This window comes from Neopelma chrysocephalum, unplaced genomic scaffold (genome assembly GCF_003984885.1).
Source record: "Neopelma chrysocephalum unplaced genomic scaffold, ASM398488v2 Primary Assembly neopelma1_91, whole genome shotgun sequence".
Classification (NCBI taxonomy): Eukaryota; Metazoa; Chordata; class Aves; order Passeriformes; family Pipridae; genus Neopelma; species Neopelma chrysocephalum.
Genome location: NW_020897753.1, coordinates 4,522,366 through 4,537,357, shown reverse-complemented (window position 1 = coordinate 4,537,357; position 14,992 = coordinate 4,522,366). Strand labels below are relative to the sequence as shown.

Below are 14,992 nucleotides of genomic sequence, written 5' to 3'. Positions count from 1 at the left end.
GGTGCAATGCAGAAGTTAGGTAACAGATACCTGTCTCAGCCTTTGTGAAACAGATAATTCAACAGGTTGACTTTCAGCACTGCTGACCTGACTTGCACCCCAGGGTCTCGTTGGAGACTAATCAAAGGTGAAGCTGGGATATCAGTGGCTTTACTGAGTATCATTTGTCTTTTCTCCATCTGCCTGTTAAGGAACCTTTCCATCAAGCAGTTACCTTTTCTTTACATTCAACTTTATATATGACATTGCCCTTCTAGCCCTTGTTCTAATTAATCCTTCTTGCCACTGGCTCTTTTCTGTCATGTCTCTCTTGGGTTAGGCCTTCTCCTTTCTCTGGTTCCTGCATGTACTTGCCAGAAGCAGCTTGTGGTAGCAATTCTCCTTTTGTGTCTGTTGTGTTTCCATTCAGCAGGCTGTGTCTAAAGCTGTTATTTCCACTGAACAGGGAAAAAAAAATCTGTTCAGTTCCTTTTTCTTGATGCTTGTTGTGCAACAGATCTCTTGAAGAATTCTTCTTCTTGGCTTGTTGTTCCTTTTAATTAAAAATAAAAAAAAAGCTTGATATGTGTCTTCTTTACTCACATACAGTGAGTAAAGCAGATGATTATTTATGCAGGTTTCCTTTCAATGGGAACTCCTGGAAAAGGCACAGTTAGCTGTCTTTGGCTACATTTGGAGATGAGAGCTCAGGATACCATACAGTGAGTAAACACCTACAGTAGTTTTTACAGGCATCTGAAAATTTTCTGAGTGTCATGGTGCCTGACATGTTTACTTATACCTAAGGCACAATATTTCAGACAGAAAACCCAGAGGATGTTGTTTGGATTTTATCTATTTCCAGCAATGTTAACATTCATAAGTGGAAATGCCGTGTGCAAGTGAGTATTTATCAAATTCATTGTTATAGGAGAGGTTAGCCACAGCATTGATTACAAAAACCATGTCAGACTTTCCCCAAATGTCCTAACTGACGAGTCATGCAGCAACTGCCAAATGAACAAGACTCTGAAACAGCAAAACCCATGGCTGTTCCGGGTGAGAAATCAGGGGCCTTCAACCTTGGAATTCAGAAAGCTCAGATGAGTGAGTGCAGCCTTGCTAGGATGTCGGCCCTTTTAATAAATCTGAATTATTTTATTGCAGCACAGCAGTAAACTGGATGGTACAGGCACAAAGTGCACACAGCAGTGGGGTGAAGCAGTGGAGTTGGTTGTGGGTTACTCAGGGTTTGTGGCTGAGTATTGCCGGTAAGATTTTGCGCGGTGAGGCGGCACCTGTGACACACAGCCCTGGGCAATTTGTACAAAGGGCTCATGTGGCTCCAGATAACATGTGTAGGGCCAGTTTACAAACTGCAGGTTTGCTTTGCATGTGTAGGAGGACTTTGTGTGTGAACTTGTCCCAGAAGGTGTTATGTGTTTACGTTGGGCCTGAAGAGTGGTGTCATTCCTGGCTGTAATCCTTTAACTGTACAAGTCAGAATTTACAGGGATCATTGGGCTAGAGATTTAATTTGAACTCTTACACCTTAATTTTCAAAGGAGCTATATCTGGTGGAGCTGTACTGAAACAATGTACCTTTTAACCTCTATTATTGGCTGTAGATGTGGTCTTTTTAGGTTCTTGAAGCTCAAGGTGATGTTAAGTAGCCTAAACTCCTTGTGAGCCCTGAGGAAAAAAGGGATGTCTTGTAGTGAAAACCTGGATGAGTGATTGTTATCCTCTGTAGGTGGATCCAGTGCATGGTGACTGGCTGGTACATGCTGAGATTTTGGGGAGCAGGGCAATTACTTTAGACATACCTTGCCTATGTATTTGTAGTATGTTACAACTAAGGTATTCTCAACAGCTTGCTGTTGCCAAAGGGACAATTCCCATCTTTCCTTCTGTTTGTTTTGTGGCTGCAGAAAGAGCAATTCTGTTGCTTCCCTTTGAGGCAGCAACAGTGATCTGGCTTATAGAGGTTATCTGTTTGAAAAAGATCTTTCTGGGGAGAAAAAGTTGTTTTCTGCTGGCTTAGCTCCTTGTGCTCAGCCTGAGCTCACCTCTTCCCTAAGTCATCTCCTTACAGCACTTCTGCATCAGATGAATCCTGACTGTGGCATAAGGAAGGAGTTTGCAGCTTGTCCATTGCAGAGGTCACTAATCAGCTTCACTGTAGCTTCACTACTCAATTTTTTTCCTTTGCCTGCCAACAAACGTGAGAAGTTCCTCTCTGTTTTCTCTGTTCAAACAATGCAACTCCCAAACTGTGATGTGTGTTCATAGCACTGGGATGAGGAGAAAGGAAGGGGAAGCATGTGAGAGGTCTGGGGGAGAAGGTGCCTGAGGACTTCTGCTCTAAACACTAACTCTGGGAAGAAAGGAGCCCAAATTAGAGATTTCAGAGAATTTTATCAATTCCTCAAGCTAAAAATACACTGTTGTGCTACAGTTCCATGACATTAATACTCTGTCAGGAAGCAGGCACCTCTGCCCAAATCTGTCTTCCAGCAACTTGTTCTAGCCTCGGTGCCACCACATTCCTTCCCGCTGGCACAGTTATTTCTGTGATTGTACATGGAACTGGCTCAGTAAAAACTGAGCCAGCAGAAAGCCAATGATCTTGTTTCCTCCAGGTTACTTTTAAGCAAGCTCCTGTGCCTCCAAAGGAGCGCTTGAGAAACACAGGAGTGAGTTACCTGGAGGGAAGGAGACAAAGAGGAGGGGACTGCCTTTTCCTGACACTACACAGTCTGGAGTGTCCATGAAACTATCGTGGCTTGACGCTCATGTAACAAGCGGTTCATCCCCTGAAGAAGTTGCATCACGAGTGGATAAGGTAGAAATGTGGGAGCAGGGAAGTATCTTCTCTGATTTCTCTTGGGGAAATTGAGGCTTAGAGAATGAAACAGCTTGCCTAAGAGTAGAGAGGCTGACTTGCCAAGAGCCAAATTCCAGTCTCCTGAATCACAGCCTTGTGCCTTATCCACAGGACCAACCTTTCTCTATTAGCATTTCCTTTCTCTCCACCCTGTTTTGAGGAGGAGGCACAGTAGCATTGTTCTATGTCAAACAAACTCAAAAGTGTGGTACAGGAGTGCTTCCAGCAGAGTGGCTTGAACAGCCTTTGAGTTTATCATTAATCTGGAAGCCATGACTTCTTTGGGAATGGCTTCTGCATTAGAACCTTCCCCAGGACCAATAACCACAAAAGCTTTAACCACCAAGAGGTCTAAAAGTGTTTAAATAAGAGGCCTTTGAGATTAAAAAAAATACTTCAAACAAGGCTTCCTAAAGGCATAGAGGATTAGAAATTGCTAATCTGGGGAGTATGTGAGGCTTGAGATACAGTGGACATCAAAACAGGACCTAACTTTATGGAATAAAGAGAAAAAGGAATGATTTTATTATTTTTATTGCTAGTAGGATATACTTTATTAGGAGAGTCATATTCTGAAGTACCTTAGTGTCTGCTTAACCAGGCCAGTGACAAGATACTTATCTTTGATCTAAGTCAGATAGCTGGGAACAGGAAATGAAGGCTTAACAGTTTTGCCTGTGCTGCTCTCCTGTCACAGCAGCTTCATTGGGCAATGCCTGTGCTAAGCACCACCTAAAGGACCATCATCCTTGGCTTGTCAGACACCGTGCCAGACACTCAATCCTTTGCTGTAAGAGGTTTTAGTGCTGGTTTTTGGGTTGGTTTTTTTTTTCCCCTCCACTGTTCTGATATTCCCTGCCAGGACAGGAAGCTTTATTCCTTACGGCAACGTAGGTGTTACCTGTGCTGGTGCAGCAGCCGGCGAAAAGCAGGAGGGCAGGACTTGTCTTTGGGCTCGATAAGTGGAGAAAAATGGCATCTTAAAGCACTGGCTTTAACTGGAAGACAGGAAGTAAAGCACTGGATCAGACTGGCCTAAAAATTCTGGTATCTCACCTGCCTCCGGCTATAGCCAAAGTCAGCTGACAAAAACACTAGTGATGCACCTGGCTTGTGTTATGCAATGCTGGAGGAGGGGAATTCCGTCCTGCTTTTTGCAGAGATCTGCATATCCCCAAAGTTATCTCATGTTCTTACGCTTCATGGCAGCTGCTGACGAGGTTTCTGTGATTGCCAGAGCTCTCCTGAAACCCTCTACTTCACCTCGCTCTCCTGGGATATTCCCTCGGCCGTAGATTCCAATCACAGCAGAACAGAATTGATTATGTGGAATAGAGGGATCTATCATTATGCTTGCATGATTTTGAGTAAGGCCTCTTTCATGTGCTTAGGTTTCTGCCTTTTACTTGGGAAGGCTTCTTGGTTTCCATAGAGCTTTCCCCTGGTTTAGGAACATGAATGTTTTATAAAACAGCCACGCTGGGCTTAGACTAAAAGATCCTTTTGTCCCACTGTTGTGCTTTTCCCTGGGCATCAGATTAATGCTGGAGAGAATAGAACCATCAAGAAAATGTCTCCTATCACACTGTCCTTCCTCCAGTAACTTTGTTCAAAGGCTTCCTGAGCCAGATCTAGTCCTTGCATATTCCCATGGTGGGAGCATATAGATCTTATACAGTGAAGCACTTCATATGCTTGGTTGTCCTCTATTTTATTGAAGAGGGAAGGAATAGGGATGGAGTTGGAGTTCTGTGGTTGCTATAAGAAGTGCAAGCCACTCATATTTTCTCTTGAAAATAATATCAAGCAGCAGTTTGCACCATGGACATTGGTGTGTATGTAAGGTACCACCTGAATTTCAAACGTGCAGTCTTAGAGATTATCTTTTGAGTAGCCTGTTCCTGCAAGCCCTAGGACTCGGAGTTCAAAAGAGCTGGGGAAAAGTAGGGAATGTTTATTATGTTTTAGTCATAACATGGTCTTTGTATTGCCTGGAATACTGCCCTTAATTTCACATTGGTTTAGATCTATACCCTACAATAACACTTTCCTTCCACATAAATGTGTAGATAGTTCTGTTTTGAGCCGCAGAGTTTCCCAGGTGCCTTGGTCTGTGTTTTGTTCAGTAGTGTCACAGGCTAGAGAAGTAGGTGGACACCAGGGATATAAACTGTGTTTAGGGAAGCACCTAAATTCATTCTTCCTGAGGTGCCACACTTTTTACTATCTGAGATTTTTGCAAACCAACCTGAAGATAAGTAAGGAAAAGCATTTAGTCGCTTCATGTGCCTGTCCTGACAACTTGCTTTATATTCAAACACAAAACTCACATCTACAGCTTCAGCTAGCCCAGAGGAGTAGAACCCTTTTCCTTTTTTTTTTTCCCTGTGACCTGCAGGGATGCCCTCAAATTGGCAACATTTCTCCAGCTGTTGGCATCTTTGAACCTATTGCTGAAAATGCAAGAGGAAAGCACCTACCTGCCCTCAACCCCCAGCTGCCATCCTAAGAGTGTTTCATTTGTGGTCTCTTTGTCAGTGAGTGCTTTAGGGTTGTGTGTATGTGTAGGTAAAGTCTAAGTTTGATTTAGAATATTAGAGCCATTTTCCTGCTTTATTTTACATCATCAATCGGAATCCAAGAAACCCTTGAAGACATAAAAATCCAATCCTAATTTCTCATAGTTTTAGGGCACTTCTGGTTTGTTTCTTTTGTGTTAGTTGGGTTTTTTTTGTGGGAAATAAAATGAAAGATCATGTTCTTCTGGCAAGAAACTAACCCACTACCATAGAATTATTTTATCATAATATAATATCTAAATAATGTAGCTTTTCTACCCTTTCATCATCTAGAATTAATGTCACAGACATTTTGATTATCCTTCTTGTCCCCTACGATTCTAATCTTCCAATTTCAGTTATGAATTTGACAGGGGTGTCACAATCCTACCATGTGATGAATGATGAATCTTAAATAAGGAAAGTTTTGCTTGCAGGATGGAGAAAGATATTTTCCATTTATAGCAAATATGATGATGGTTTATAAGGTTATAAAGAAAAGTCCTGTTAAGAGGAGATGGACTACAAGGCAGGAAGAATAACAAGCATTGAACAGTGTCTTTTGCTTCTCTGCCTGGGTTGGTGTATGGATTTGCAGGTTATAGAACAGCGTTTTCTGCTGTGGTTCATTTCTGTACATCCCAATAATCTTTGCTTTAAAAAAAGAATAGTGAGAAAAAGAAATGTTCAAAAACCTACCAGTTTTGGACCTTGCTTCGAGTGCTCTTTGAGGCTTTCCTTGGTATTTTATTTATTCCTTTTTCATGAATACTGATCATTTAACTACATGGGCAGTGTGTTCCATTCCCAGAGTAAAGACTTAAGAAAAACCTTGAAATTTTGTTGCTAACTAAGTGCAGTCTTGCACCACAGCTAGGTGTGGTCTTCCTGTTCCTTTGTGTTCCTCTTTTTACAGGTGTTTTTTAATTCCCCCCCTAGATTTGCTTGGTTGTTACTGACCCCTCCACCTGAGCCAGACTTGAGGCTCTGGGGTTATTCCCAGTGTCCAACTCCTTCGCTCGATCTCGCTGCGTCAGGGCCAAGCTCTGAAGGTTTGGTAGGTTTAAAGTTGATCATTGTGATTTTAATCAGTTTGCTGGTGATTAGTTTTTCCTTACCTTCAGTATTGGTCTCTCCCCAGTACGTGCAGCTCTGTTACTGAATTAGAGTGGGTTGGGAGGGGCCTTCAAAGACCATCTCGTTCCAACCCCTTGCTTTGAGGCAGGAGCATCTTCCACTAGACCGGGTTGCTCTGAGCCCCATCCAGCCTGGCCTTGAGCTCTTCCAGGGGTGGGGCATCCACAGCTTCTCTGGGTAGCCTTGTTCCAGTGCCCTACCACCCTCACAAGGAAGAATTTCTTCCTAAATATCACATCTTATCCTGCCCTCTATCAGTTTAAAGCCATGCCCTCTTGTTCTGTTACTACAGGCTTTGGTAAAAAGTCTGTCCTTGTCCTTCTAATAAACCCAGTACTGGGAGGCAGGGGCTTGGAAGGCTGGAAGGCTGCAGTAGGGTCTCCCTGGAGCTTTTTCCAGGCTCCATGCAGCTGAGGAGAAGATGGATAACGAGGGAGCTGGGTCTCTTGGGGCTGACAGAGCGGGAAATGGGGGTGTCGGAGTGCTGTAGGGATGCTGCTGGAAAGAAAGGTGAGAGGGTATGGACGGAAACAGGCTCAAGTTCTCTCTGCAATCAGAAGGATTCAACTTTTCCCTTTGCACCTCTGGCTACCGGGAAGGGCAGGGCCGGAGGACAAACTTCTTTTGCTGCCTTCTCCCCGGGGCCGGGGGTCTCGGGGGGCATGGGGGGGGGGGCACAGCCCGTCCCCGCTCCCTGCGCTGCCGCTGCCGCCGGGCGGGGCGGGCGGGACGGACGCGGCGGGGGCGGGCGGGGGGCGGCTCCGCGGCGCTGGGTCCGCCCGCCGGCCGGGAAATTCCCCCTGAAAAGGGCGGCGAGCCCGGGCCGTCCGTTCCGTCCCTCCGAGGTGTGCGGGCCCGGGCGGGAGCCCCGCGGCGCAGAGGCCCCGAGCGCGGAGCTGTCACCATGGCCGGTGAGCCGGGGATGGGACGGGGGGGGGGGGGACGCGGCGGGGAGCGGTCCCGGGAAGAGGAGCCGAGCCCGCTCCGCCCTTCCTCGCTGCTGGCGGTCGGTACTTGCGCTAAAGAAGCGCTGGGTTGTTGGCGTTAATCGCGATGAGATCTTATAAGGTTGTTGTTAGGTTTCAAACGCGTCTTTTAAGTCTTACAGTTGTGTTGTCTGGGTTGTTAAATGCGGGTCTCCTATCTGGGTGATGCTCGTATCGGGATCCTGCTCGCGTCGGGACTCGGCCGTGGGAATGCAAATGAATGAGAAACAGAGATGGCACAAATGCAAAGCAACGCAGATAAGGGATCGTGCTTTGAGTAATTGCAACAAAAAGCGCAATTAAGTTTCTTGAGGCTAAATTAAACCGGGTTTGTCATCCTTTCGGGAGGAGTCTCTCTGGTATCTGTCTTAGGGTTTAAGAAAACCCCCTAAATTTAAAACTTGGCTACGGTAATTAGAATAGCATTTCTAGGGAAAGCTGCTTTCCAAATTTGCAAAGTGTATGTTCTGTTCCCGCTCAGCAAACTTTAACTCCTGGTAAATATATAGGTGTGCCAACTATCAACAAAGAGAGAAAACAACCGGCTTTGTACAGAGGCATCTTTTAAACGTTATGTTTGATTTTAGAGTGGCAAAAATGAAGCAGGAGACAGCAGTTTTGGGGTTTTTTTTGATTCGCGTCTTTATGTATTTTCAGTGTAATTAGGAACCAGATAAGGAATTTTTTCAGCGGGGGAAGTTCATAACTTCCTGGTACTAACTTGCTTTTGTAGTTGGCTTTTTTTTTTTTTCCTTTTGGTGACTGTTTTGTCATGTAACGCGATAGTAAAGAGGAAGTTCGTGAGCAGTTTTTTTGTCTCTGTTAGAATCTGTGCAGTTTGTGGAGCCTTAGGTAGATTACTGCTTTTTAAAATCAAATCTTGTTTACGTTTTCAGTTGCTTTTGCTTGAGCTGGAATGTGCTGTAACAAAGCTTCCACCATCACCTTTTTTTTTTTTTTTTTTTTTTTTTTTGCCTGAGGTGTTGTAGAAGGTTAGAAGTGGATAGATTCTTGCTTTTTAGAAACCACCGATGTGGGGTCACCAGGGATTTGTGCAGAGCAGTGACATCAAGAGTTGAAGGGAGATGCTTCTCCCATCTGTGTCTCACTGCAGTCACCGCGGGGCTGGAGGGTTTCGGGTGATACTTTCACATCTTCCACCAAGACCCACAGCTGCTCTGCTTTCACATGCAGATGTTGCTGGAGAGTGTTCGCGGGTGCTCCTGGTTGTGCAAGAAAAATACAAATTGGGCAATTCCTCCAGAGGAAAGGAAGGAGGCAGAACGTCGGTTCTGCTGTCGCTTTGCATGGTGGCAGCATGTCACACTTCCTCCCTCATGGCACAGGCTGTGTTAAACTTTGAATCATCTTGGAGAGATGGAAGTTTGTTCTGAGTTTCTGGGATTGTCCTTTTGTTTCTCTTTCTATTGCTCAAAACAGATGACAATAAAAGACTCTTCAGTCCTTGAATGAGCATAAGCTGGTGGAACTCTTGGAGCTGTCACTGCTTTTACCTATTTTCCTTGCATATGTAATCAGGACACTTGATCTACTAATTCTCTTTAAAATTATTTAGTGCAGTATTCAGGGCAGGAGGAGAAATAAACAATTTGACAACAATAAGAACGAGAGGCAGGTTGTAATATGTAGCACAGCGTTTCTATTGCTAGCATGTGTATAGGCAATTATAATTAATTACAAAGACAAATTAAACTCTTAAGCACTTAGATGAAGGATTAGCTAGATTTTTTTTTTCTTTTCTTGCATTTCAAATGCTTTTTGGAGTAGTTGTGGGCAGGCAGGTAATATGAGTAGCCGTGCATTTCTCTTCCAGAATTAGTGAGAGTTTGTTTTTTTGACGTAGCTCGTATTTGTTTGACAAACAGCGAGACCTGAAGAAGACGGGTCTGTAACAGCAGTGGGGGAGCTGAAAGACCTCTGTGTGTGAGAGCAGGTCGTGGAATAGTTAAGCCATGCCACCTCTTAAGCACATTGCTGATTTACAGAAACGGGGGACGCCGGACAGCCTCCAGTTGGCTGCAGAGAGCACAAACACTTCTCAGCGTTTCCTCTCTGCACAAAACATGATGACACCGATAATCACGGCGGAGATGATAACGTGATTCTTAAACAGAGCGAGAGGGAACCAAGATAAAGTGAAGTTTAATGTTTAATCTCCAGAGGCTGCAGCGTCACCGAGCTTTACTTTCCCACAAACACACCTGGCTCTTAAGCAGTGGGTTCGCCTTCAATGACATTCGTTTCGACCACAGCCCTGTAAAGATCACTGAGCCCGGGGTTTTAAAATACAGTGCTCTTAATAGGTGAGGGAAAAAAAAAGCTCTCTTAAGCGAGTATTAATAGAGTGTGAAGGGAAATTACTGGTTAGAGCAGCGAGAGTTAAAGACCTCAAGTGATCGCGCTCTGCCGGAGTTTCGAACAGCGAGGCTCTGGCTAGTTTTGGCAAACACGTAATGTCTGTGGGTGTCCTGCACATCTGGTTAGCAGCTCTGTAAGCACAAGAACCTCCAAGTACCACGATTAGTAGGCTCTTGGCTGCAGTTTTGTCATTATAGCCTCTAAAATGGATTTTTAGTTTAGCGTATGGGCGCGTGTCTGCGTTTGTGGCGTGCTGGGCTGTGTAGGAATGGGAAGGTGAGGTTGCTCTCTCTCCTCGATTGTGTGATGGAAATGGGAGGCTCGCTGATATGCAGCAGGCACTCCTTGCTGCTGGCTGAAGTCCTCTGTTGTCTGGACTGCAGGACTGTGCTGATAAATGCAAAAGCCTAAGCACACTGAAGTGTGAAAGTTAAAACAGCCACACACAGGTGTGTGAGCATGGTTTTGTGAGGAGCTCAGGCTTCTGCTCTCTCTAAAACCAGCTTTATGTCATTTCTAGGCTTTTTGTTGTCAGTGCCTGTCTCCTGTGCCCTTTGCTGGACTTGCTAATTTTCTAGACAGAGAAAATATGCAAAGCTTGTCTAAAGAGAGTTAGGTAAGAGCTGGGAAGTATCTAGGAAAAGGAACCATCCTTCTAAGTAACTGGACCTAGAGTAGTGGCTAATATGTATTTAATGTAACAGCTTGTGGTTGATGTTCAGAAAATCACTTAAAATCTACTTGATGGGAGGTGATTAGTTTAGAAACTGTAGTTTGATTGAGTGTAAGAAAGGTCTATAACGAGTCCTGAACCATAGTTCTCAGAGGTTTTGACACCACATACAGCCTGGAGTGGAAGTGCATTGTGTCTGTGGAACAGGCATTCAGGTTTTGAGGAGGCAGGTGTGGTTGAAGATGATCCCAGCCAAGAGCTGCTCTCTCACTGCTGTTCCACTGCTGGCTGTAGGTGTGTGACAGCTAAATGTGCATTCGGATCAGACCAAGGTGACGTTTTGGGGAGGTAGTTCTTTCCGTCCCTTCTCTGCTTCTCTTGATCATTTTATCTTTTAGGTTATAATATTTTCCTACTTTGGGTATGAACTGCTGCAGCACTGGAAATGTTTTGTGACCAGCAAATCCCAGGCATAAAGTTCAAGCTTTGTGTTGGCAGCGGTACCTAAACCATTGTAGGTGCAGCACAAGAGAAGCCTTTATTAGGTTGTTAAGATTGCAATCCACCTCTTTTGCCAAAACTTGTGTGCTATGGACTCACAGGCTGTACAGACCTTGGGCAAAAGGAAGTAGGGGTTCTTTTACCCTTTTAGCACTTTCAATATATTTAATAACTGTTTTGCTTATTTATGTTGAAGTCCAAGCACTTTTTTTCCAGTGCTGTGCCACAGGATATTGCCTGTCATGTTTGTTTGTGATGCTCAGCCTTGCTTGAGGAGGATGCTATTACATGAAGATGACAGAGAGCTCAGTAGACATTTCCATAAGCTACGTTCTTCTGATCGTGTAGCACTATGATGATTCAACTTGGACAATATTTACTTACCCTCTGTTGTTTGTTTTTCACATGCCACCCCGCTGTTGTCACTGTTTGATTGACTGTCCTGTTTGATGTTCTCAGTGAGATCTATTAAATAGCTTGTTACTGTCTGGCAATAAAACATCACTTGAAAAGTACTTACGCTCTTGCTCAGTTAATGTCTTTCTAACCCCCCCATTTAGGAGTTCTGCTGGCTCTTATCCTTGTCTGTCACTCGTGTTTCCTGAAAACCTCTCTTTTGACAACTGCCCCGTCATTTTCCTGAGCTTTCATTATCTGGGGAGATACTGCAACCAGAAACCAGCCCCGTGGGAGGTGGGCAGCTCAAAATGTAGAATTCGGTACGAGCAATCAGATATTTTCTGAGTTATGATATTCAGCCCAGTAGGGTGGGGTATTTTTTGCATAATTTGCATAGTTTCTGCTGCGCTGTAATAGGAACTAAATCAATCAATTCTGAGAAAACATCTTCACTTTCAGAGGACACTGGAGAGAATATAGTACTTGACTGTACCTGTACTTGGAGAAGGCAGCCATTCTTAAAAGTGTATTATTCTTAAAAATATCAACCATTCCCTCAAAACGATGATTTGTTTTCTGTTGCATTAAATCTTCTTTCATCAAACATCGTCTTTCATCATTCCTCTGCTTTCATCAAACATCTTCTATGATGGTTAAAAGAGACTAAGTTCTAGATGGGAGTCTAGAAATTCCAATTCTTGCATCTTCTGCTGCTTTTTAAGCTCTGCTGTGTCCTAATGTTGAAAATGTTTTGTTTTGAAGGTGGCCCTGAGCCCTACATTGAAATATTTGAGCAACCCAGGCAAAGGGGAATGCGCTTCAGGTACAAGTGTGAGGGAAGATCTGCAGGCAGCATTCCAGGAGAACACAGTACTGAAAACAATAAGACATTCCCTTCCATCCAGGTAAATACCACTTTTATCCATGAATTACCATTCCCACATTAACGTGGTGCTTGTAGCTATGTGTTGGACTCCACACAGTAAATACAATGCTTTTCATCTCACGTTCTGTGATTCTTTCCTTGACATGCAAATGGAGTTGCAGGAGAGTGGGAAAAGAGTTACTTGCTCCTGGTCATGAAATTATTTGCTTTCAAATTTACAAGAAGAGAGGTGGTTAACAAAGTGCTGCTGGAGGAGGGGACTCTGTGAAGTGCCCATGGTCTAGGAACCATTCACTGTTAGCTTTTTCTGAACGCGCTTTTGCTCTGCTTTCTCAGTTATGTGTCTCAGGTCTGGGCTTATGATTTGGACTGCAGCATAAATTTTGGGAGGGCTTTGAAGGAGTTTGCCTACCAAATCCGAGAAAGCTTTGAAAAGCTGCTGGGCACAGCATGAAAGAAGGCAAATTGTGCGAGCGAACAGTCGCCCGTGACGCGGCGATCGGGCTCTGCGAAAGGCGCTGCCGTGAAGCGTGTGGGGTTAGAAAGGGGTACAGAGCTTAAAAATGAGCTGAGAAAGGGGGAATGATGTGCTCAGAGAACCTGCCATGATGAGGAGTTGGGTGGTTGCGTTTTGGTTAAGTTGGGAAATCCAGAATGATGGGATTCAGAGGAGCTCTGGCAGCTCTGATCGAAGCAGGGACAAAGGTGGAGGCAGTAGAGGTGGAATGGAAGCACTTTGTATGTGGGACAAAGGAATATGTTGGAGATCCTGGACAGGTAGGGTAAGAGAGAAGAATTTCTGGTCCCTCATTCAAAGTTTTAAGTTGCTGGTGTTTCCTTGATCTCTTCCACTCGGGAGGAAGTCTTTCGGAGCCAAGATTAGAAGAGATATAAATGGGAATATAAATATAAACAGAAGACAAATATAAATGGGAAGTTAAGAGCATTTGCCATCTTGCAGTACATCAGGAACAGAAGCTGTGTACCTGTGTTTGCGGTGTGTGCAAGTATAAAAAATACGTGGAGCCAAAAGTGGAGTCTCTGGAATCACAGCAGAAAAAGCACGGATACAGAGGATGTGAAACTTGAAAAATATAAGATGTTTTAGGCTGAAGCATAAAAGCTCTTCAAGAGGGAGCGTTTGAGAAAGAGTACTGGCAGTCATGTGTTGAGCAGCAGAGTGAGTCTCTACAACATAAAGCAACTGTGGAAGCTGGTCTAACCCTGGAGCCAGAATCACCGAGGGCAGATGCAAAGAAGAAGGTTCCCCCTTGACTATCACAGTGCCAGATTTGGTTAAGGAATGCAGGAAATGGAGATCTGCCAGACTCTCATTTTTTCAGCACCCTGCCAATTGAACAAGGAACTATGTAGGCTGTTGGCAAGACTAAAGGCTTGCACAGACTCTCAGCCTAAATCTGTGTCAGGGCACAAGCTGAACAGGCAGTACAAACCCTTGATTCCTTTTATCTTGGATTGTGCTGCACACAAAGACCAGCCAGAACCCACAGGGGAGATGGGACGTGGGTAGGTGACGGTGCAATCCTGGCAAAGTTTGTTCTTTTTAAAGGTGACTATTGATGACAGAGCTGATTGTTACCAATAGCAGGTGATTTCTAGGTGAATTCCTGCCTCCCTGAAGCCCGTAGGAGGCTTTAGTGCTGATTAGGTGCCAGGGGAGTCCCCTCTAGAGGTGGAAACATCAATGAGGATGAGAACAGAGGGGCCAGGAAGAGATTAAATTTTGTGGTGCGGTTATGAAGATGAACATCAAGGAGGAACTGGAGAACCAAAAGCAGCCAGATCAGGCTTCAAGTTCAAGGGGCTGGGTGTGAAATGAGGGAGAAATGATGTAATAGTTGAAGAAACTGAAGAGTGACGGAAGTATTATATTAAGGGTAAAAAGTAACAGTGGGTTGTATGAAAGCTGAGAGGAGCCAGATTGGAGAGTGAGAGCCAACAGATGATGGAAGCTAGAAGAGCACAGATCTGAGATGTTGGGTGGAAAGGATGTATGATGGATCCTTGGAATTTCAGGAGGAGGAAAGAAGGGGCTGAAGGAGGAGAACTGTTAGTTACAGGGCAGGGGAAGTGGAGGAGGAGAGCTCGCCTCTGCACAAACGTGTGCCCGAGCAAGTCTTGTCTTTGCTTTCAAGTTGTTGTGCGTCAAACAATTGAGGCCAAACTGTTTTTCCTTCTTTTTTTTTTTTTTTTTTTTGGTTACACTCCCCCACACTCGGTGACTTCACTGGTAGCTGTCAGCACCAGGCTGCTTTTATGCACCTGAGAAAGGTGTGTTGAATTAGGCTGACGAGTGCTGGGAAGTAGGAGCTTAAGAATTTGGTACTCCCCTGCTTGAGTTGTAAGATTGAATATTCGTCTGAGAATCAGTTAGCAAAAACCCCCAACAGCCTCAGAGGGGTTTGTGTCATGCTGTGTCTGTTAAGATCCTCTTTCACTGCTTAGTGTTCATGCACTGGTAGTATCCTTATCCCTGAGACCTTAGGAGTTTTTTCCTAAGGTTTTGGAAGTAGACTTGTTCTTCAGGAAGCATATCTGTGTGGTCCCCTCTGGTGTTTCTTCCACAGAGTATTTCAGGATAAAATG

General features: G+C 44.5%; 1 protein-coding gene across 2 annotated transcripts in view; it reads left to right on the top strand.

Annotated features, from left to right (window-relative positions):
• REL (REL proto-oncogene, NF-kB subunit) overlaps positions 1–14,992 on the top strand; it is a 40,374-nt gene that overhangs the window by 3,017 nt on the left and 22,365 nt on the right. The window contains exons 1-2 of one of the 2 annotated variants that reach the window (XM_027693343.1): positions 7,381–7,472; positions 12,262–12,404. In XM_027693343.1, coding sequence (XP_027549144.1) covers positions 7,466–7,472; positions 12,262–12,404 — 150 coding nt within the window. In that variant the 5' untranslated portion in view covers positions 7,381–7,465. Of the gene's footprint in view, positions 1–7,380; positions 7,473–12,261; positions 12,405–14,992 lie in introns of those variants that run through there. The other variant, XM_027693341.1, reaches the window with a different exon arrangement.